The sequence below is a fragment of the Octopus sinensis genome, linkage group LG4 (genome assembly GCF_006345805.1).
Source record: "Octopus sinensis linkage group LG4, ASM634580v1, whole genome shotgun sequence".
In the NCBI taxonomy this organism is placed as follows: Eukaryota; Metazoa; Mollusca; class Cephalopoda; order Octopoda; family Octopodidae; genus Octopus; species Octopus sinensis.
The window spans coordinates 71,255,365-71,281,045 of NC_043000.1; the positions used below are offsets into that span (position 1 = coordinate 71,255,365).

The window sequence follows — 25,681 nt, forward strand, 5'->3', positions numbered from 1 at the left end:
CTAATATTTTATATATATATTATATTGTGTGGAATTTGATTTAGTATTTCTAAATTGAATTCTTTTTCCTTGTAAGTTTGGATTTTATTCCCTCAAATAATAATTATATGGACAGAGATTTAGAGACATATTACTTGAAGCCTCTGACAAAGTAGAAGGGGATAGAGCATCACAGGGGGTAGAAGACAGCTGGACGTTTCTAAGGGACAACCTGCTGAGAGCCACTGACCAGATCTGTGGCTGGTGCAAAGTCCCCTCTGGACCTAGAATAACGTGGTGGTGGAACAATATTGTAGACAGGGCTATTAGAGAAAAGAGACAGGCTTGGAAGGTCTGGAAAAATGGGGGTAGCAGGGAATTGTATCAGACTGCCAAAAGAGAAGCTAAGAGACAGGTTTATTTAGCTAGAGGGGAAGCAGATAAGAAAAAATTTGCCAATGTTCTGCGCCGTGAGGACCAAAGACTGGAGGTGTTTCGCGTTGCAAGACAGTGTGTGAGAGAGAATCGTGATGTGGTAGGAGAGAAGTGTGTTCGCATGGAAGATGGTTCACTTGCGCTAAATGAGGATGCAAAGAGAGAGGTTTGGAGATGCCACTATGAAAGTTTTCTGAATAAAGAAAATGAATGGGATAAAGAGAGTCTGCCGAATGTTGACCCAACAGAGGGACCAGCTATCCGAGTTGATAGTTCCGTGGTAGCTAAGGCAATTAGAAGCATGAAGACAGGAAAAGCCCCTGGCCCATCAGGAATCACTGCAGAGATGCTCAAAATGTCTGGTAGTGTCGGCTATAGCCTAGTCACCCATATAGTTAATCAGGTGATACACAAAGGAGTCATACCCAATGACTGGTGTAGCAGCATAATAGTCAACTGCTACAAAGGTAAAGGTGACGCCCTAGATACAAATAACTACAGAGGTATCAAGCTGTTGGATCAGATGATGAAGGTTACGGAGAGGGTCATAGCCCAACTAATTAGAGAGAGAGTTAGTTTAGATGAGATGCAGTTTGGGTTTGTGCCAGGGAAAAGTACTACTGATGCTATATTCCTGGTAAGGCAGCTGCAGGAGAAATACCTAGCCAAAGATAAGCCCCTGTACCTGGCTTTTGTTGACATGGAGAAAGCCTTCGACAGGGTCCCCCGATCCCTTATCTGGTGGGCAATGAGGAAACTAGGGATAGATGAATGGTTAGTGAGAGCTGTGCGGGCCATGTATAGGGACGCTGCTAGTAGGGTGAGGGTTGGAAATGAGTACAGTGAAGAATTCCGGGTAGAGGTAGGGGTCCACCAAGGCTCAGTACTCAGCCCCCTCCTATTTATCATAGTCCTCCAGGCAATAACGGAGGAATTCAAGACAGGATGCCCTTGGGAGCTCCTCTATGCTGATGACCTTGCTCTAATTGCTGAGTCGCTATCAGAACTGGAGGAGAAGTTTCAGGTGTGGAAACAAGGATTAGAATCGAAGGGCCTCAGAGTCAATCTAGCTAAAACCAAAGTCGTAATCAGTAGGAAGGTAGACAAATCACAAACGCCTTCAGGTAGATGGCCCTGCTCGATCTGTAGAAAAGGTGTAGGTAGAAACTCTATAAGATGCACCAAGTGTAAGCTATGGACACATAAGAGGTGCAGCAATGTCAAAGGAAGGCTAACTAGGAAGATGGTTTTTGTATGTGGCAGATGCTCAGGAACAATAAACACTGAAAATGCTCTGAGACCAACTTCCGTCACTTTCCAGGGAGAAAAACTAGAAATAGTTGATAGTTTCCGTTACCTAGGTGACCAAGTCAGCAGCAGGGGCGGGTGTGCTGAAAGTGTAACTGCTAGAGTAAGAATAGCTTGGGCAAAGTTCAGAGAACTCTTACCTCTGCTGGTGACAAAAGGCCTCTCGCACAGAGTGAAAGGCAGACTGTATGATGCATGTGTACGAACAGCCATGCTACATGGCAGTGAAACATGGGCTGTGACTGCTGAGGATATGCGTAAGCTCGCAAGAAATGAATCCAGTATCCTCCGATGGATGTGTAATGTCAGTGTTCATAATCGACAGAGTGTAAGTACCTTGATAGAAAAGCTGGACCTAAGAAGCATCAGTTGTGGTGTGTAAGAGAGACGTTTGCGCTGGTATGGTCATGTGGCGAGAATGGATGAAGATAGTTGTGTGAAAAAGTGCCACACCCTAGCGGTTGAGGGAACCTGTGGAAGAGGCAGACCCAGGAAAACCTGGGACGAAGTGGTGAAGCACGACCTTCGAACTTTAGGTCTCACTGAGGAAATGACTAGAGACTGAGTCCTCTGGAAGTGTGTTGTGCGCGAGAAGACCCGGCAGGACAAGTGAGTCCATAACCCGTGGCCTTCTACTTGGGATGGAGCCAGCCTACGTATGCATACCTTCCCTTCTTGGGACACAAAACTCTACTTGTGAAGACCTGTTGAGGCAAGTGAGGATCAGAATCGAAATCGATCAATGGAAATTGCAGATGTGTTACCAGTGCCGGTGGCATGTCGAAACTCTACTTGTGAAGACCCGTTGAGGCAAGTGAGGATCAGAATGGAAATCGATCAATGGAAATTGCAGATGTGTTACCAGTGCCGGTGGCATGCAAGAGAACCTTCCGTTTTGCGACCGTTGCCAGCACCGCCCTGTTTCGTGTCCGTTGCCAGCCTCGCCTGGCCCTTGTGCCGGTGGCACATAAAAAGCACCATCCGTTCGTGGCCGTTTGCCAGCTCTGTCTGGCACCTGTGCGGGTGGCACGTAAAAAGCACCCACTACACTCACGGAGTGGTTGGCGTTAGGAAGGGCATCCAGCCGTAGAAACACTGCCAGATTTGACTGGGCCTGATGAAGCCTTCTGGCTTCACAGACCCCAGTAGAACCGTCCAACCCATGCTAGCATGGAAAACGGACGCTAAACGACGATGATGATGATGATGATGATATACATATATATATATATATATATATTATATATATATATATATATATATATATATATATATATATAAATATGTATATATATATATATATAAATATGTATATATATATATATATATATGCTAGACTACCTATGACCATTGGGTCATCAATAGTTCAAGGTACCTGAAAAAACTACATATCTCAGTAACCCATGGTCCAATTTATGCGAAACTTGTTATATTCACATGAGCATCCGATTCATGATTCTGCTTTTGTCTCTTTCCCTCTGTTTTGCCAGACACTCAGCTCTCTGAACATCTGATTCCTGATCTCTCCTGCTTTTGTTTCTTTTCCTCTGTTCCACCAGACATTCAGCCCTTGCTTTATCAGTCTCATCAATCCTATTCGCATGCCTGTCCTGATCTTGGGTAAATATATTGTAAAGGACCCTTTCATACTTCGGTGTGAAATAATTTTTTGCACAGGTTTTTTCGAGTGCATTCAATGCATCTCACCTCCAAACTTATCACAAACCATGTTCTTCTGGAAAAGAAAGGGGGAAAGGGTAGTGGGGACCTCAGAGTTTCCTGGGAAACTCTGAGTTTCTAACCAAAGGTGTTTTGTTTCATAGGTTTCTTTTCTTTTCCAGGTTATTTCACATGCTTTCAACAAATGTGGCTTCAAAATCACATATAAGTGGCTCCTTTCTTCAGAAAAGGAAAGATTTGGCTGCTATTTCTTGCATGCCCTACTACCACATAACAGCTATTTTGTGTCCTTTGTCACAAATAGCTGTTATGCTTCAGCTATAGGAATAAAGAATATATTTCTAAAATCAATGTTTACTTTCTAAGGCGGTGAGCTGGAAGAAACGTTAGCAAACCAGGTGATATACTTAACTGTACTTTGTCTTTATGTTTTTGAGTTCAAATTTCGCCACGGTCAACTTTGACATACATATTATTTCATTGTTTTTTTTTTTTTTAACTAAACACTTTCAAACTTCCAATACTGGTAGAATGTGCCACATACAACAGGGTTTACTCTTAACGTTTTTGAAAAAAATTTCGTATTTTAGAAGCGGTATTTCATCTGTCTTTACGTTCTGAGTTCAAATTCCATCAAGGTCAACTTTGCCTTTTGTCCATTTCGGATCTATTCAAGTAGACGTACAGATTATTTAATTAATTTTTTTTTACCTAAATACTTTCAAACTTCCGATACTGATACAATGTGTCACGTTGAACAGGGTTTACTGTTAACATTTTGGACAAAATTTTGTATTTCAGAAGTTATTTCGTCAGAAGTTACAGAGTGACAATGGACAAATTCATGTTTGATAAGTGCCAATACATGAAACTCTCAGCTTTTGACTTAGTCTCTAACTACTGCCGTTGATATATATACATATTGCATATATGTATAAAAAATCTTATCATGCAATCGAACCAATGAAAGAGCCTCGACCTGGTCACTTGACACACTAAAAATAGCAGCCAAAGTATCCCCCCTTCCTAAAGCACATGCCCTGGAAATTGAAAATGATTTTTTGGTTTATAAAATGGTTTTAATTTATGGAAAACCAAATATTTACATAAAATTGAAGGTACAATAATAGCTATTTTTTATTGCAAAATTAGTTTTACTTAAGGTGAGCCTGGTAACTGATGGTTTTGGGGTCTTGTTGTTTGTAACTTTTGGTGAGCCATGGTGCAATCAACAACATAGTAAAAATCCCTGCCATTAATTTGGTGTGGATGGGTAATATCAAATAATTCAATCACAACATATATTTAAATTAAACATGAAAAAAAAATTGAAATATTATCATCACTTACATGGAAAAATTGAAATATTATCTTTCAGTATTTTATAAGGTAAAATCTTAAATTATTAATTACTTTGTAACAGCAATGCCTGGAAAAATCATGAATTACATGGAAAAAATGCAAGTATGAAAAGTAATATTCTTAAGATTATAAACCTGGAAAAGTACAGGACAAGTTATTACACCTGTAAAAGTATAGGATAAACTATTACTTCAAGTAAAGTAAAGAATAGAAAATTTTTTACTTAAAATATTGCAGCTAAAATTAAAATTTGAATATTAAAAATTATTTTATTATAGTTTACAAATAACACTATAATTATTTAAGTAGAATTTGGCTAATTTACTACCTTAAATGCAGAAAAAAGTGACTAATTAGACAACCCTACAAATTAGCAGATCAGTTTTATACAATAAATTTAAAAGATGAGAACTGTAAAGAGTGATAAATTAGAAGAACTGGCAATCTTTGCTGTAATATTTTAAGTAAAACATTTCTTATTCTTTACTTTACTTGAAGTAATAGTTTTTCCTATACTTTTACAGGTATAATAACTTGTCCTGTACTTTTCCAGGTTTATAATCTTAAGAATATTACTTTTCAGGCTCGCATTATTCCATGTAATAATTTTATGTGAGAAATAATCAGCCTTTCAGATATAAAAATAAATAAATAAAATAAACAATAATAAAGAAAAGGAAACAAAAATGTACTTGTCAGTAAATAGTTCAGTGAATGGTGTGGTGGGGTATGCACAACCCCAGACACAAGTAACATGTGTACACTTCTCATTACTCAGCAAATAACCAAGTGGGGTTGTGCATTAACTCAGTGGAGTGTGCCAAGAAATTACATGGATGGATAGCACTATCACTGCTGCCAGATGTAAGACATACATACACAAACATCACCTGGGGCATGAGATACCCTATCACACCACCAGAGGGTTAAAGCTATGTATTCCTCACACCCATCTTCCTTTCCTTTCTTCAGTGTTTTAAAAGTTATTTGTGTGTATGTGAATTACATGTGTTTACATACGTTATGTATGCAGCATCCATCATTATATATTTTAATCGTTCATCAATTTCCCCACCATTGTTTGAAAATTTCCAAATTTAGATTCTTTCATTTAACCTTACCCTTCTCATTCAAGTTTAATGCAACTCAGCCTGCACCTCACACCTTCCTTATACATCAGCAAAGATAGCTAAATGATTGTCAAGAGATTTATAAGTTATAGGATAGGATATATATGTGTGTGCTATGTATAAGTATATATATATATAAGCCTAGTACTTATTCTATAGATCTGTTTTGCTGAACTGCTAAATTACAGGGACATAAGCACAGCAGCAACAGTTGTCAAGCAATAGTGGGGGACAAGCAAAAAAAAAAATGCACACACACACATTAAAAATTGAAGGTTGGTGTTTGTAATATTACTTTTATTTTATGGTTGACATAATATCACAAACTCCAACCTTCAATTTTTATTATTCATACTCTCCAATGGAAATGGAATTTGTGGATTTTCTCTATATTTAAAACAACAATTTCCCAGGGTACATTGTTCTTTTGCAATTTTCAGATAACTGCTGTCCATATTAGTGCTTCCTAAAGCAAACACCTGGATTATCTTATTCCAAATGACATAGAGTAAATATAAAATATTCATTTTAAGATAATGTTTTTGAAGCCTGATTCAAATCCTATTGCATGATGTGGAATTTAACCTTGTTGGTATTTTAAATCATATATTTATAGCTCCTTTTATATCTGTTAAATTAGGAATTTACTTCTTGTTTTTATGGCACTCCCTTCAACAAAGTAGATTATTTTGTCTATGTTATACAGTTAAAGCAGATAGGTAGTTAACCTGGGGCCCAGGGCAAATATTTTCTTATGCAACCTGTTTCCCTTGTTGTGTATATACTCCCCAACTTGTTTATGCAGTTTAATATATCTTACATTATTCTCTGAGTTGCATGCAAAGCACAAAAGATTCAGTTTTCTTATCACCTGAAGCTAGATTGTTGTTTGAAAGAACTAGCAATTATTATTTTTTCATATAACAATAAACTGTTGGCAAGAAAGCATATCCTGTTGAATCAGTACAGTTTTTATACTTTTAACTGAGTTGAAGTTAACTTCTATGTAAGTCTTAGAAATAGGCTAACTGCTTAAATCTGGCTTGTTCTTTTCAGTTTATTCCTCTCTTAATTTATTCTGAAGGTAGTCAATATTTCAGAAGCAAAAGTCATTATTTTTTATCGTTTCATATATTAACCAATTTAAACCAGTTATTAATCAGAGTTATTTCATGAAGCTTTATTTTGTTACTTCAAGTCTGCAGAAATTCTTATCTTCACTTTTTTCAGTTCCACCATTTGTTTTATATTTTAAAGTTGAAGTAAATAGTTATAAATATTAACATCTTATTTCAGGGTAACACAATAAAATGACATCAAATTCATTAAATTATTTTATTAATCAGAAAACTAGGGACTCTGGTCATAATGTTTGCAGGCTTTTTCCATCTTTTTTGCTGCTGATGCCTAGTCTGAACATCTGTCAATGTCTGTAGGAAATCTGTAAGTAGGAAAGGAACTGCTTGAGCAGAGTAAACTCCTCTAAAAACAGAAAAAAGAATTACATTGTGTTAAACTGGATGATATGGTAAGCTTACCATTCCAAAACTACAAGAGGAAGAAGAAAAGCTCATAGGCTGACCAAGATACTCTCATGGAATGTGACCAAATGAGGTTTATTTTTCAACAAGCACCCCTTGTGGTCCACACACTTATTCCATCAGTGTTGCAGTGCTTGGATCACATTTGTAAAGAAGCTTTCATTCTGTTGCTCAAAAATCTCATCAACAATAGATATAATGTCATCATTGATGCGATACTATTTTCCAGCCAAATGTTTTTCTATGTTGGGGAAGAGATGATAGTCAGATGGGGCCAAATCAGGAAAATAGGGAGAGTGATCAACCAGTTCAAAGCCATAGTCACATACAGCAGCCATTGAAACCAAGAATTTGTGTGTTGGAGCATTGTCCTGATGAAACAAGACCCATTTTGTCAGTTTTCCTAGCTGTTTCATCTTGATAGTCTTTCATAACTGTCTCGGCAAGTTAGCATAGTACATTCTATTGATGGTAATAAACACAATGTCTTTTGCATCCCAAAACATTAAGTCCATTACTTTCCCTGCAGATGAAACAACCTCGGCCTTCTTTGGAGCAGTATGGATTGTTTCTTTGTCTCTGGCTTAAAGTAAAGAAGTGAACACTTGTCTTGGGTTAGGAAACATTCAAGGAATCCAGCTGGATCTGCCTCAAACTATGTTAGATTTTTCTGTGATGTTATTAGCCTGATGCACTTTTGATCAGATGTCAGAAAACATGGCACCCACTGAGCAGAAACCTTCATCATGCTAAGTTCAATGTGTAGAATATTTTCAACTCTCATGGGATATGCTATCAATGGCTATTTGATTTATAGTCAGTCGCTTGTCATCCATTACCATGTGGTGAATTTGATCAATGTTTTCCTTGGGTCATCTTCTCCTTAAATTCAGTTGCTCATTTTTGCACTGTTGATAAAGTTGGAATGTCATCCCCTAATGTAACAATCATGTCAGCATGAATGTCCTTGGGGCTAAATCCTTTTTCTGTAGGTATTTGATAACCTCACAATGTTCATTTTCATGAGAAGTCGCTACTTGCTACTTTTGAAGTCTTCTTTGAACAGTCAGATGTCAGTTTACCTGGAAATAAACAATGCAGTTATTAATAAGAAGAGTTGAAATTATTGCATGCAAAATTTCACAGCTCTAGCATCATTGAGCTTATGAACTTTTTGGCCCACCCTCATATGTTGTGTTTTCATGGCATTACCACTAGAGAAGTTATCCAATTCAAATGAAGACCTATATATTGAATCAGTCTGATATTTGTCAGACATTAAAGCTTTTAGTGAAGTTCATGAGTTTGATATATTCATATGCTATAGGAAGAAGAATCAGATACTTTGGGACTAACTCTTTGTCTGAAAAGACAGAGAGAAAGAAAGTATTTAACATTTCTAGATGAAAACAATATTGTCCATTATGTTTACGTTATTTTGGTAAGATCTGGAATCCAAAGAAAGTAGTGGTCATTTATTTTTTCTCATTATGATCATTTGACCCCAAAATACATATACTGTAGTGAAGATAAATATTCTGAAGTCAACATTAAGCACTACTCACCAGTGATTAAACCATTAACAGGAGTAAGATACCATTCACAATATAATCATATACATGATCATAGCTAAATTTGAGCTCTGATATTCCACTATCCCACCTGCTAAGTATATTCCATCTCCTTAGCTTTTTTTTTTTTTTTTAATACAAGGCTGACTATGTTTTCATGTGCTGAATTATTATGCTTTTGAAGTGTCCTATAGAATTTTTAGTGATGAATGCACTTGTTACAGTTGTATTTTATGAAACTAAGTAATTTCCTGTGTATGTATGTAAATTTTAATTAGTTATCTTGCTTCAATGAATCCAGTTCACCTTGGTGATTCAATTTTGTTCTGAAGCATAGAGTGAATCTATCTATTTTGAATTACATGGAATTAGTTTTGAAAAAAAAGCATTATTTTAAATTTCAGTAAGCATTTTTATCGTTGTGGATGTGCAATCTGTGGTACATTTCTTTAAATATCATGCAGAGCATGTATACTTCAACTATTTTATGGTGAATTGGGGGATTCTCAACATGGTTGTTTGATCTACTAAAAATAGCTGCTTATCTTCCTCAAATTTTGATGTACTGTCTTAAAAAAGGGAGAAACACTATAATTAAATGAAAAGACCGAAAGCTCATGAAAGCTAGAATAGTTTTGATCCTGGGTTTGCTCAGTCATGGCCGATATGAGTCTAAAAAGTAACAACTCGCACAAACATAGACCCTCACTCTAGCACGGACAATATTGAAACATACAAAGCTTATACTAAAAAAGTCCTTGTGTACATACATACATGCACACACACATATGGATTAACATTAGTGTAATTGAATATACATTAATGTTAATTCAGCTGGAATATCTTTGATTGTAGATTAGTTCAATTAGGATTGACTTAAAACAAATATATTGGATTGTTTGCATAGCAGAGGCCATTGTTCCTTAGTCAACATCATGTCAAATTGTATTCATTGGTATATGTCCAAAATTAGTGGTTTGCAGAAGTCTTTTTCTTAGGGAAGGTTGTTTTCCTGTTCTGATGCTATGTTAGATGCTTGTGTCCATAATAAGCATATGTTATTCTGAAGATGGTAATTGTGATAATATTCCGACAAAATACTCTGCCAACTACCAACCAATTACTCTTACTTGCAATATCTCAAATATAATAGAAACAATTGTAAGCAATTACTTCTTTTACCCTCTGAATCTTTTAGGACATCATTTTTGCTGTAACAGGTGGGTCTTCCCAGGCTCAGCAAAATGCTAAAATCATCATCCTAAGCTCACTCAGTTACGTACATGCAAGGCCCTATCCCAACCATTTTCCTCCCTCCCCCCACCTATGGTACTACTTGGCTGCTGCACTCACCTGAGAGCACAATTAGCACATATTTCATTTCATTTCCTCCCTAATGGTCTCCCCTCTTCCACATCATCCCTACCCACATTATTTCAATCATTCACCCTCTTTTTATGCCTTCAACCACTGCTCTCTCTCCCGCTCTGCTATACTCCATTTTAAACACCTCTCTTATCTGCATTCTCAATGCCCTCCCATATCTGCTAACATAACTCACGTACTATAGTCCCATATGTTTCCATCTCCAGTGCTCCTACACCTTGAACATTTTGTTCTGTTGTCCTTCCTGATACACTCCTAAAACTCCTACCTAACTCCTCTCCATACTCATATTTCCCATCATCTGCACTCCTACCCTTTCTCATCACTCACTACACTAACCTCTACTTCCACCTGTTTACTCTGACTTCCCACTCCTATCAAAGCATCCACACACTCATCCCATCCCATGACCAACTGTCAGGATGTCTTTTGCTCAATTTCTTAAAGCTACCCACTTCCACATTCCCCTCCTAAGTATTTTTTCTCTTAGTAGTGGAAGCTTTTCCCTTTCCTTTTCAGCCCATGCTATCATGGAAAGTGGATGTTAAGATAAGGATGATGACGATAAGGATGATCCCTTTGAAACTCTTTCCCTCCTTATTAACCACTAGTATGGTTTCTGGGGAGCCAGATCACCTAGAAATTTACTCTTCTGTTTCACTTTCTAGTAGTCTGTCACTCTTAGGAGCTTCAGTGAAAGTATTGTTCTTGCACTTGATGACAGCAGAGCCTTTGACTGTGACAGGTAGGAGAATCTTCTGGTTAAATGTAACCATATGGCCTAGTAGATGAAAGTTAAGGGTTAAAGATTTCTAGTTTCAGTCAAGTCCAATACTATGTGCATATCTTGGCTTAAAACATTTGATGATGACTGGAAATCAAACTAGTTGAAAGGCAGTGAAAATGTAAATATTAAAAAAGTGTTTCCTCACTAAAAATGAAGTTAATAATTTGAAAATTATCTTGATAAAAGTTGCCACAAATCATATATTTGATCAAGGTTTATTGTGTTTTAATTACTGGTGGGAACACTTAATACTTTAAAATAGAAACAAATGTCTTTTACAGTTAAATGCTTTATTTTCACTTGTACATTAATATCAAAATATCAACAATTATTGTTACTACTTTAAATTGATAAAAGTTTAAATTTGAAGATGTAATAGATAGGAGAAAGGTCAAAATAAAATAAACTATTTGATATTATGATTTTAATAAAATAATTGTGCAATATATTGTTGAATGTTTAGTAGTGAAGTCACAAAGGTCTTTTCTATTTTATTTTTGTAAACAGCACTTGATGTGTTACTCTTTAGATAGTGTTATAATGTTATTCATAAATGTATTTTTTTGTTTATTATTCCACATTCAGCAATGCTACCTCATTTACTTTCAGTTCTCAGACCATGATTTATTGCTGTTTACAGACTCAACCATTTAAAGCTAAAAAGATTTGTGATATTATTCACAGAAGCTACTGTTTCCCTCTGTAGCCATTATGGGCCATCTTTCGTTACAAGTCCTGTTACTGTCAAACTGGAGCACATGCATTTGTTTACATTTGAAGAAGAAGATCGTCGCTTTCCGTAAAAGTTTTTAATTTTTTTATAAATGTGGAGGGAGGAAGGACATCTTTTCAAGTCGGCGTAAAAGCAAAACAGAGTGCGATTGGATCAGGGAAGTTCTTTTGAAGTTGGCGTGAATCGGAAGAATTGTTGTACATGTGTGTGTGTGTGTGTGTGTGTGTGTGTGTGTGTGTGTGTGTGTGTGTGTGTGTGTGTGTGTATATGAGAGAGAGTGTGTATGTGTGTGTTTGATGGGGTGTGCAAGACAGAAAGTGTGGTGTGTAAGTGAAGTGCTTTTGTTAGTATGTGTGAAAAGATAGAGAGAGTAATGCTGATACTGTGTGTGTATGTGTGAGAGAGAGAGATAACTGAAATTTTTGTATTCACTTTTTGTAGTGAGTGAATGTGTGAGTGACTGACAGAAAAAAGGAGAGAGAGGTTATGTATGTATGTATGGTTTCAGTGACACACGCACACATGCAGGTTGTTATGTATGTATGTATGTGTGTGTGAATGGCTTTAGTGACACACACACACACAAACACATACCTACACACACCTATTGCATACCTTTTTTTGTACGTATACATGTGCGTGAGAGAGATAGAAAGAGACAGAGAGAGAGAGTATGAATCTGATCATAAAATCGCCAATAAACATTAAAAAAAATAAACCGAGAGAAAGAAAAAGTTAGCAGCAGGAACAAAATTGAAGCACTCACTCACACACACACAGACAGAACGCCAACTTCAAAAGAACTTCCCCGATCCAATCGTGCTCTCTCTGTTTCGCTTTTACGCCGACTTGAAAAGATACCCTTCCCCCCACCCTGCATTTATAAAAAAATAAAAAACTTTTACGGAAAGCAACGATCTTCTTCAAATGTAAGCTAATGCATGTGCTTCGGTTTGACAGTAACAGGACTTGTAATGAAAGATGGCCGCCTTTATGCATTGCTCCTATCAATTTCATAACTATTGCTCATGTATTTACAATAGTTTCAGGAAAATTTGGGCACTGTTTCTGTGTTGTACAATGAGAGTAAAATGTGTTATCAGAGACAAAATATAGCATCTGTGATACAATGGGAATAGAGGTCTTTTTCAACTATTTTAATAACTTTACCACTTTATAGTTCTTTAGCTGTGTACCTTCTATTGAAATATTAATTTTTAACTGTTATTTTTCTTAAGTATGTTGATAAAAAAACACAAAACAGCAGTTCGTCTTAACTGAAGATTTGGGAATATTATTCTTTGTAATTAAATTCCATTATTTTGTGTGGGGGTTTCATTGATACGTAATGTTTCCTTGTCATATTCAGCCAGCCAATTCTCTGATCATCTTTGTGGTCAGCAACAATATTGCTGCTGCTTTCACCCCTTCTCTTCTTCCTCCATTTTTCATGTTTATATGGTAATTTATGTTTTATATATACTTCATTTTGTAGCAGTCAAAGCTTTTACCATTCCATTCATTATCCTAAATGTATTAAATAAATTTGTAACAGCTTTGTTGGTTACAATTTTCCAGCTTGATCATTGGCTCACTGCATTTTCTGAGTGGCAAGGAAGAGAAAGGGTTATAGAAAAATACCTCTAGGGATTTTGTTTATTAACCTTTTTTTTCTCTTGCTTGTATTTATAACCTTAGCTGCTACAGAGAGGGGGTTGAGAGATAGAGAGAGAGGTTTCTTTATAGTTTCCATTCGACTGAATTCTGCTCATTGATGTTGGTCAACCTTGAGCTATGGTAAAAGAGACTTTCCCAAGGTGTCACACTTTCAAATTGAACTTGGAACCATGTAGTTGCAAAGTGAGATTCTTAACCATACAGCCATACCAAGTTTTGATGTTCAGTTTGTTTCCATGTAATATGAAATTTGTATAAAAATTGTTTTAATGTGCTGGTGGCTGGTGTTAGGAAGGACATCCAACTGTAAAAACCATCCAAAACAGGCACAGAAGTCTGGTGCAGACTCTTCCTGGCCAGCTCCTGTCAACTTGTCCAGGAAGGCAAATGATGATGATGACGATGTTGGAGATATGTAAATTGGGATTCACCTACAGCAGTTTTTCTCAACCATTTTTATCTCTTGACCCCTTTGATTCCTATTATACTCAGATGACTCCTCATAGCCATTTGATGTTAAAAAAAATCCTGTTATATTTTTCATAATTAAATATTATCAGGAATTGTATGAAAATAATTATTAAAATATTCTGTGTATTGTAGAAGTATGACCAATTTATAGCATAAATTTTAAGAAAATCTTATATGGACCCCCAAGGACCATAACAACCCTGGTTAAGAACTACTGACCTACAACATATATTTCTTCATAAACTGGAACATTTGATATCAATTTGTACCCTAGATAGGAAAGCCTGTTACTTTTTTTCTATTTCAAATTGGTTATTATAATAATAATAAATTCAATCACTGGAAAGTAATTGATTTAATGATTAGTCTTTACAGTAGATGTATCTAATGGTAATAGTATCTAGTTGGTCTGTTCTTTGACTGTTGTTCCTATATATATGTGTGTGTGTGAATACATACATCTTGTTTTTGATCAATCTGTCCTCTGTCCAGGCTAATTTTTTTATGTTGAAATTTCCAGTTGGTCTGCTCTTATTAAATATTTATCACTCATTTTCTTTTATAGAAAGTTTCTATCTAATTGGTATATTCTGTTGCATTTTTTGTGTAGAAATTTTTTATTCAGTTGATCTTCTGTTCCTTTATATTTCATTAGCTTTCATATATAATCAAATCAGGCATCTTTTTGTTTCTACTACAATCAGAAAGATTTACCTGTCCCCAGTATGTCGCCAAACTTCTCCGAGGAAGTCCAAAAGCTGCCAGTACTGATGCTATAACAAATAATGTAATTTGCTAACCCTGATACAGTGGTATTAACAAAACTAATTGAAAATTATTACTGAAAAATCTTATGAGATGGAAAAATACATATTTTATTACTTTATATCATTGGAAGTATAAAGTCCATTGGCTAGTCTACATTTATTGGATTGTTATTTCTGTACATCAGCATTCTCATTCTGTAGATTGCATGATTTGAAAATGGGACTGGATGATACAATGTGGATGCTTGTTATGTGTAGATCCAAACTTGAAAAGTCCATTGTAATTTTTGTTAAATAAAACAAATATATTTAGATGTTTGCATGCTCCAATTGAAATGTCTGCTTACTGATAAGTCTCATAAATTTCTGAAGACATAAATCAAGTGTAATGCTTAGAGGTTAATATTCTTTTTTACTGCTTTCAATCATTGAACTGTGGCCATTCTGGAGCATCGTTTTCTTTGTTTTTAGTCAATCATATTAATTCCTGTACTTATTTCTGACTGGTACTTACTTTATTGATCTCTATTTTCAAATGGCAAACTACTTTTAAAATAGAGAGATGCAACTTTCTACATTACACACATGCACCACTGCCCATACAAACAGGAATATCATTAAGTCTCATTTGTAGAGCATCCACAAAGCTTACTCGAGAAATTGCAGTGATGGTTTATTGTTACCTTCCTTCAGAGTCTATCCCTTGTGGGTACATGAATTGTATGATAGAAACAATTCACCCAGTCAAAATTAGTTGTAAGGATACTATCACAATACTATTGACAAAGTGGCTCAGAGGTTAGTGGCAGTAGAAAATGTGTGAATGAAAACCTGTGAGGTTTCTATCCACACTAAAGTGGAATAGTTAACATTAAACCACATCGCAAAATTAATTTTAAAAAAACCTACAAATACACCATCTCCAAATTGTTATTTGCAGTTCTAATGTAGACATCAACTGATATGGGTTTAAATATTTTAATTTCTGTGTTAATTGAATGTTTGTTTCAATGTAACAGTGGACAAGGTCATGATCTTCAAAGATGATAATTGATTGAATCCTGCTCACAGCAAAAATAAGTATATACTAATCACAATTGCATAATTTGTTAAAGGCTGAAGATACCCAAACACATTGAACTGAACATGATAATATAATGTAGATGAAATAAGTGTCCATGTTTTGTAACTAACTTTATAAGTATATAGTAATGAAACCTCTTTACAATCATTATGGGATTTTAAATAGACTAAAATATTTAAAATTTACGCATAACTTTGTGATAACCATGTGTTGCCTGGTTCAGTCTCATTGCAAGGCAACTTTGGTAAGTGTCTTCTACTATAACCTTGAGTTAACTAATGCCTTGTGAGTGAAATTTGAATGGAAACTCTATAGAAGCTTGTTGTGTGTGTATATGTGTAATACACACACACATAACAAGCTTCCATAGTGTATGTGTGTGTGTGTGTAATACACACACATACACACATGAATGTGCTATTCATGTCTCTTCCTATTGACACCATTCTGCAAACAGTGACAATATTTGTCCCACACAAACAAAAAGTAATGCTCATCATTTGTGTGGAGTCAGGCAGTAAAGTCCTCATTTGAAAAAATAAGTAGGAGATGAAGGACAATGGAATACAATCTTTAGAAATCTCTCTAATATATAGATTGGCAGAACTGTTAGGGCATTGGACAAAAGGTTTTGTGGTATTTGTCATGGTTATTTGCATTCTGAGTTCAAATTCCGTTGAGGCCAATATTACCTTTCATCCTTTGAAGATCAATAAAAATAAAGTATCAGTCAAGTAATTAGAATTGATGGTTTTGACTTAACCCTTCTCTCTCAAAATTACTGGCCTTGTGCCTTATTCAGAACCCATTATCATTGTTGTTATTGTTATAACTAAGTAGCATGTAAATTTTAAAATACAACTTGCTTTAATGTCCAAAGATCTTTCTAAGAGTCGTCACATATATTCACAAGGCTATTGCCAACATAAATAAGGGGGAAAATCCATAAGGCATCATAATTTTCTCAGTGACATTCCAGAGGTTCCCATAATACTCTTTGAGTTTTGCCATAATCCATTGACTTTTCAGTCCAGGTTATTTAATTAATGAAGTACTCATCAGTTTTTCAGAGTGTCTTTGCTACCTGTAATGAGAACTAAATGGATTAATGCAGCAAGAGTTAAGTATATTTGCAAAGAATGATGATGGAATACTAAGTGTTGGCTTTTCAACAAGTAGGCTGGTAAACTGAGTTATTTGTTGTTGATTGTTATTCTAATTTCTTTTCACTTTTCAATTGCCACTGTTTTTACTTCATATTCAAAATGTATTATGTTAAAAGTTAAAAAATACAAGAACACACCTCTTGAAAATACTGGATTGAAAGCCTAAATACAATTGCTCTTTCTTCGAGACTGATTCTAAACTGATCTATAAATCTAATAGAAAATAAGCTCAGGAATTTGTATTTTTACTGTGTTTTCAGGTACACTGCTCTCTTTTTCATGTGTGTATGTGTGTGTATTACCTTTACTCTCTCTCTCTCTCTCTCTCTCTCTCTCTCTCTCTCTCTCTCTCTCTCTCTCTCTCTCACTATCTATCTATCTATCTATCTATATATCTATCTATCTCTTTGTCAGTCCATGAGTTAGAGAAAGAGAGTATAATTTTATTTATATGTACCTGTACAGATATATATGTATATAAAATGTGTTTGAGAATAAAAGATGTATCTAGTCTTTTCCATAACTTTTAAGATAACTAATTATCTTGAATTATTCAAGTTGATAACATCTATGTTGGATGAAACTTAGGAGTATATATTTATGATGCTATAACTTACATCAATTTCAATTCACTTTTGTCTTAAGAAATCATTTGTGTAACAGCCAACTATATATTTTCTTATCTAATTCTTCAATTCTGTTTTTCATTCATATAATCAGATTGGAATCAGGATTCACAAGCTAAATGATAACAAAGTTTAAACTTGAAACTTCTGTGTGTTTTTATCTATTAAATTTGTATTTTACTATTTTTATTCATTAGTTTGACTTACTCTTTTTTTCTAGTTGCACCTAAATCTGATATCAGAAGAGCTCAGTTTAAAGGGAGCAAATCAATGCCTCCTATTGATACCTCATCTCCAGGACCAATCACTCAACCTATTAAAGATGCTGAGGAGAGTCCATTTCTTACATCCATGTTATCTTCATCTACTGACAGACCAGTGGACTCATACAACTTGCCTCTAAAGTATCTTCTTCAAGTGACTGATTCAGAGTTACAGAACATGTCACGTCAGGTGCCAACTAGTCAAAAAATGTCAATGGCTGGTGATGGCACAACTGCTATCACTCAGCTTGTTTTGCGTCCTGTATCTTCAGGCCAGTCAAATGTGCTGCAAGATAATGTAATTTTATCTGATATTATCAAGATACCTGTTTCTGAGAGAGGAATAGAAAAGTATCAGTTAAAACCTGATACCATTGAATCACAAGGTACTGTGAACTTTATGCACTTATGTTATTGATTTCATTTTATGTACAAAATTCTTTTTGTGTAAGTAAAAATAGGTGAATTAGTTGACTTTATAGTTGTATATTATTGGTATTTGTTGAATTTACCTTACAAGGATGAAATGCAAATGTAATCTTGATCATAAATGTTTTCAAATCTTGATGTCCTTCCAAATACTAATCACTCAGCCATGAAGGAGGAGTGCAAATTAAAAGTAATGTGATTTTAACTTTGACATCAGTAAAGCCTTTGATTGTGTCTTAAATGCACCAATCAAAATTTTCTACCCACCAGCTCCACGCTTTTGTTACCTTGAAGTGGTAGCTTTTGATCAGATTGCACCATCGCAACATGTGTTGAAACAGTTCTTTCTGTCCAACTGTCAATCAGTTCTCTTGTTCCCCAAAATTTGGTTTTGCCCTCCAGTCTCTTCAGCTTTACACCAATGGTCTACTTGCTTCCACATCCAACAGTACTTATTTTTATGCAGATGGTATGACCCTTCATTCCTCCCTAACTTACCCTGAACATACATCATCTATATGCAACCCAGACACTACATGCCAAACTTGCATCAATTCTCTGAATGGTGAGCATCCTCCTGTGTGTTCATGCCAACTTTTTCTCTTCTAACAGAAAAAATTTTAAGCAGTACACATACAAAAATAATACAAGTGCATCACCCCCCCCCCTAAACCTGAGTAATATTCAGCTAGAATCTTCGCATTCACTCCAAGTACTGGATCTTACTATTACCTAGGATATATCTTTGCAAAAGCATATCCTTAACTAAGATTGCATCTCAAAGCCTGGCCCTTTCTCCCCAAGGCCTGAAAATATTTCAGTTCCCAACAGTTGCTGACACTCCACAAGGCTCAGGTGAGGCCTACATTTGGAATGGTGTTGCTGCTATGTTCACAGATATTGTGGTGTTCAGAGCTGGTTGACCTTGTAACTCCACCACTCAGGCATCCCTGATCCACTTGTATCTCCACCTCTTTTCACTTTTGTTGCATTGAATCTCATCTTGCCTGGTCCTTCCTTTCCAAAATATTGTCCTTCTGAAATTCTTTCCCTACTCATGTCTTTCCTGCAGGTTTTGACCTGCAACACTTTAAACTGAACATTAACAACATCAAAACTCATCAGTCTTAGAGGGTCTATAAAAGCCATGGGAACTCCCATTCTCTCTGATTCAACAAATGAAAAGAGGATTGTGCACAGCTATGTATTTTGCTTAGATGCAATGCTCAGTGTCTTTAGCAACATTTTAAAATAATGTGTTATTGCAGTGGTTGAAGAACTATCACAAAATTGTGCAATGATATGCAAAATTGGTAAATATATATATATTATATATATATATATATATATATATATATAATATATATATATATATATATAAAGCTGAAGTTGCCTGTGTGTGTGTGGCAGGTTTGGTAGCCTTCAACTAACACTATCTCCTCCGAGACCTTGCGGTGCAAGTTGACCAAAATTGAGAGTATGATAGAAGGCTTGCTCTTCATTCCATACAAGAAAAAATTCAAATCAGACCATGTTAAGACCAAAAATTATTTACATCAAAAAGGTGCTTTTTTTCTATGAAAATCCCTATTTTTTACGATTTTTTTTTACTGCTGTGTCACCATTTTTCAGTGTATTTCAACCAGAAAAATGTTCACTTAAAAGAGAATAACAAACTACATAATGCAAAATTTTTACTTTTCGAAAATTCCAATTCTAAAGGGTCAAAAAGAAAACAAACCTGAGCAGCGCCAGGCTATACTGCTAGTAATAATAAATAATATCCCTTTATAATATTAAAAATCATTATGAAGCACTTTTAAATTGGCTATAGAATTGATCCTAATACCCATAGAGCTTTGGTAATCTTTGGAGTGATTATTTTTTAAAATTTCTTAACAAGATTAAAAGGAGTAATACCAAGAATTCCCAAACTTGTAGGTTAGGTGTAATTAAGTTTCTGGGTGATATATGTAGGATAATGGCAATGGTTCATGACATTACTATCAGATAGTTTTGGTCAGTTCTGATTATAAAAATTATGGAACAAGAGTGAGTGGCAAAGAAACTATATCTAATATACCAGGCAAATTTGATTTATTTTTGGTTACTAATTAAGCCTAATGAAATTTGAACTTATAACTGCAAGCTACCAAATAACTTGTAAATTATACAATCTAGGTCCTACCAATAATTCATTGTCTTGTATTTTCTAATTTTTATAGCAGTTTTGTAACGTGTGTATGTATGAAGTATGAGGAAGAGGATAATCATTTACTAATTGGATATATATGATTATTGCTTTCTTTCTTAATTTTTCTTTTTGAGATTTTAAAAAAATACTATTATTACACTTTAGGTTTCAAACCTGTGTACACAAAACAACAATGTGATCAGTATGAATCAAATCCGGTGAGTTACAGCAACTTCAAATCTCGAACTTTTAAGTCACAACAACCCCAGAGTGGGGAAAAGTTTAGGCAGCAAATTTCTGGAGATAATATAGTTGGTCGTAAACGTAAACTCCCCACAAAACCAGGCCGCCACATTTGTCATTTTTGTGGTCTTGGATGTGCTAAGCCAAGTGTGCTTGAGAAACACATCCGATCACATACTGGAGAAAGGCCATACCCTTGTGTGGCTTGTGGTGTATTCTTCAAAACTAAAAGTAACTTGTACAAGCATAATAAATCACGAGCCCATGCTGTGAAAGCTGGTCTCGGCCAAATCCCCACAAGTACATCATCTGAAATGACAAGTACTGAAGGTGAGGGTGACAATGAAGATGCCAATGAGAGTGAAGAAACACAAACAGAAACAAGTGATACAGATGGAGAAAATGAAGAGAAGCAAATGAAACATTTCAGGAAAGAACAATGTTTGTTAGAATTAGATCCTTTACGATTAAAAAGAGGTTATTCTGAATCTGATGCCAAAATACGTATTGAGGAATTTCAAGAGAAAAAGTCAACATCTTTAACAGAAAATTGTTTTTTGGGAGATCAGCATCAATCTGTTAATGTTACCAAGATGACTAGTAGTGGAAGCAGCAACACCACAAATACCGTGGCATCTGTAAATATCCATGGAGAAATAAGCAAAGGTTCATCTTTGGAATTACATACTGATAGTCCACTTCATCATTCTGGTAACTTAGATGGTAAATCTAAACTATCAGTTTCAAGTATGACTGGACACACACCTGTTTATTTGCCAGATAAATGCTTCTATGATGTTCCTCAGATATCTAAATTACCAGAAATCAATTTAAATGAAGAATCTAAAGATGACATTTTGGTACCAGTTGCAGATAATGTAGTTTCTGGAAGTTTACAAAGTTCTCATGCTAAGGAGTCAGTAAAATCTTTCAACTTTCATGACAAGCAAACTGTGAGTTCCAAAGACCATGTGCCATTATCATTATCTTTACAGCCTTCACACAGCAAGTCGCAAGATAAATCTATACATCCCATCAACAAAAGCAGTGAAGAGACAAAAACAATAAGTTCTCTCAGCATCACAGGATCAACACCTACTGATAAAAAAAGACTTGAGGAGCATATTTTGCAAATCATATCTAAAAATGATACTATTGTAAATACTCCAATGTCTGAACCACCACGTCAGAAAAGGATATTCCGTCAACACAGTGACCAACCAAACACTTCAGGTTCAAAATTGGAAGAGCTGCCTCAGTCAGTGTCAATGACTAAAGTATCAATACCAAGTATTTTATCAATACCCTTGGCTCCAATACCTGATGACAATGATATAAACAAAGATTTATGCCTCAGTCCACAACCTTACTTTACTCCTCTTATTTCTGAAAAGAAGGAAATCTCAAATCCAAAACTCCCAGAATTACTTTCATCTTCATCTAAGACAGAAAACTTAAATGAAAAACTTTCTTCCACCAACATTTGTTCTGGGCTCCAAGGAAGCCAAGAAATTAAAATTGAAATTAAGTTGCCTAAAACTGGTTCCAATGTTGTAACTATTGCAACACCATCACAGTCTATCATTGGTAAGCCAAACATGCAATTTTCACCTACATCTGTTGTTACTACAGTTGTAAATTCTTCATCTTTTGTAAAAAATCCTGAAAATAGTGTTATTAAAGGCCTTCTTTTGAAAGGTAAGACATCTTCTCTGACTTCTCCAACTCCCCCAAGTAGAGTCATTAAGGAAAAATCAAGTAGTGTTGATGAGATAACAACTATGAGAAATGAGTCAACACTCATTTCCTTCCAGCGTGAAGATATTGGCACTTATTCTGTGTCAAATGTGTCTTCTGTTTACAGCAAGGCTTCACAACTACAAAAATTTCGACAGTCAAAAAGTAGTTCATCTTCTACAAGTATGGATTCTCATACTTCCCCTATTACTATAACGGAAAGAAGACCAGACCGACCTGCTCTAGTGAAATGCAGCTCTTTCGAGAAGGATGTACCACCTGGGTACCTATCTCACAGTTTTTCAAGTGATCGTGAAAGTTCAGTTGATGTTGATTTTGAGAAAGGAGAACGTTTAAAAGATGATAAACATGATTCAAATGCTGTTGTATTTAATACTGAAAATTATGACCTGGTGGCACCAAAAAAGAAAGGAAGGCCTAAGGGCTCAAAAAACAAACCAAAGATGATGAATGCAACAGTATCAGTGCAAGGTCTATCTTCTACTACTTTAGCTACATCTTCAAGTTCATCACAAAATTCTATTTTACTGGCAACTCTGAAGCAACCTTCCCTGCAGCAACCCTACACAGAGCCATCTTGTGATTTGCCTCCTTGGAAGGTAATATTGAAAAATAAACTTATAAAGAGATCTATGAGTACAGAGAGAATGCTCTCACAAGAAAAAGATTCTGATTCATTCTCTGCACAGTCTACTATAAGTACATCTCCCAGCACAGAAAGTTCTAGTAGCCTTGGACCTGTACGAGCTTCATCTTTTGAAATGTTAAAGCAGCCTATTGATAATGAACGGAATGAAAGAAACTCACCATTAAAGAAACGTAAAGTTCCAAATGAGTTTCTTCAATCTGATCCAATTTCAAGACCTGGAGTAACTCGAGCTGGATCAGAACCATTAATGTCACAAATGGGGCTAAATGCTGCTTCTTCAAAATCTTTATCTGAAAAACGCCTTGGCAGTCTACCCGAAACACTGGAGTATAAATATTCTGTTCCTCAAGTGACAAACTCTTTAAATAATCCAATGTGTTCAGGTCCAGTTACAGTACCTGTCGTTGTTGCACAACCAATTGTTATCCCAATGAAATTTTCTGATTCTATTCAAAGTGCCCATGTACCTGTCACTTCAGGGTGGAGCAAATTGAACAAAGTTGCTTTATCAACACACTGTGATATTCAGTTATCTTTGCCAGCTATTCCAGCCACTTCAACATCAAGCAAACAAATTCTACAGTTACCATTGGTAACAAGTCTAGTTGTTTCAAAATTTCCTAAAGACAATAAAATAGAAGCAACAAATCTGACAGAAGAATTCCCATTGTTAAATACTTCAAAAGAATTGTCTACAAGTGTTAGTAATAGCACTGACATAGTTAGTGAGACAAACACACAACCAGATGTCACTGCTATTGTAGTTCCTGTATCTGCTTGCCAAGCCTCTCTTCTTTCAGGAGACTCTACTCTAACATCACTTAAAGAAGTCTCAACTGCATCAACAACTGGATGTAATACCTCAAAGCAACAAATTATTACTTCCTTGCGGAGTTTAACACAAACTACATTTTGTTGTGTTCAGCGTTTGCAACCCATGTATGTTCCACAAGGTGAAAATCAAAAAATTTCGATGTATTCTAACTGGAGGGTTTCAAAACATACACCACATCCAAGCAATCTTACACCTCAGATGTCCTTATTTCTATACAATTCTAAGAATACAAGTGATCCTATATATTCTGTGGCCAAGAATAAATCTGAAACAAACGTGACTGAGAGTTCTGAATGGAATTTGTATTCCAAACGAAAACTTCTGCCATTGAGTTCTTCTGTTGTTGAGAAACTTTCCAATGGAGTGTTAACCATTGATACAACTGTGGCCACAGAAGTTGTCAAACTACCAACAGACATTATGATATCTGATAAAAAAGATATTGGTTTATTGCCACAATCTGAAAATAAGGTTGACTCTGTACTAACTAATTCCAGTTCAAAAGAAACTGTTACAACCAAAGAACCCAAAAGAGTTCGAATATTTCAAGGTGGCTTTCGTTCTACTGAAGAGTATACATATATTCGTGGAAGGGGACGAGGGAAATATGTGTGTGAGGAATGTGGCATTCGTTGTAAAAAACCAAGCATGTTGAAAAAGCACATCCGCACCCATACAGATTTGCGGCCATACCACTGTAGACATTGTCGTTTTTCTTTCAAGACTAAAGGTAATTTGACTAAGCATATGAAATCAAAAGCTCACCAAAAGAAATGTTTGGAACTCGGTATTGATCCTGTGCCTATTATTGTTGATGAATCACAAATTGACTCAGAAGCTTTAGCTGCTCAGAGTGCTATAGCCAAAGAGACTAAGAGCTTGGATGATGAGAATGAAGATGATGAAGAAGATGATGATGATATAGATGATGAAGAAGAAACTGATGATGCTGATGGCCAATTTTCGGATTCTGAAGAAAGTGCCCGTACAAGCTTTGAAAGAATGGACACTAATGAGACAGTTGATACATCTATTGACAGAGAAAGGTAAATATGTTTGCAGGAATATTTTATTGTCTTTTAATTTAATGTAATTTCACTATAAAGTAATGGACTGTTGAACTGTAGATGAAAATTCCTTTTCAGTTAGTAAATATAATTTTACTTTTCAGAATGATGCAAAAATGTTTTTAAAACATCCTATTTAATGAGCTATTTAGACTTGAAATTATAAAATATGATAGATATTTCCTTTCCGATTTATAGCTGGATATATTAATAGTTTGATCTAAAAATTATACTACAAACATATTTGAATGCTAAAAACATTTAGTGGAGGCTTGGTTGATGTATATGAAAGAGATAATTTCATTTGTTTGAATATGTGATAAAAATGCATGACTGTATCCTCTTTCAAAGACACTACAATACATTAATTTCCAAATTGTTATACTTGAACTAATAGAAATCACTCTTTCATTTCTCTGATCCAAAAGATTTTCCTAGTCTGTGCTTTTCATTTAATGAGTTATTGAAAGATGTGTAGCTGTTGCTGAAGCTAAGAACAGGGAGTTTTTTTGCCATAGAAGGATTCTGTTTTGAAGGACC

General features: G+C 35.4%; 1 protein-coding gene across 1 annotated transcript in view; it reads left to right on the forward strand.

Annotated features, from left to right (window-relative positions):
• The window catches only part of LOC115210289, a 148,474-nt gene that overhangs the window by 102,551 nt on the left and 20,242 nt on the right, over window positions 1–25,681 (forward strand). The window contains exons 3-4 of the mRNA XM_036502128.1: window positions 17,924–18,352; window positions 20,755–25,120. Of these exons, the coding sequence (XP_036358021.1) occupies window positions 17,924–18,352; window positions 20,755–25,120 (4,795 nt within the window). The remainder of the gene's footprint in view (window positions 1–17,923; window positions 18,353–20,754; window positions 25,121–25,681) is intronic.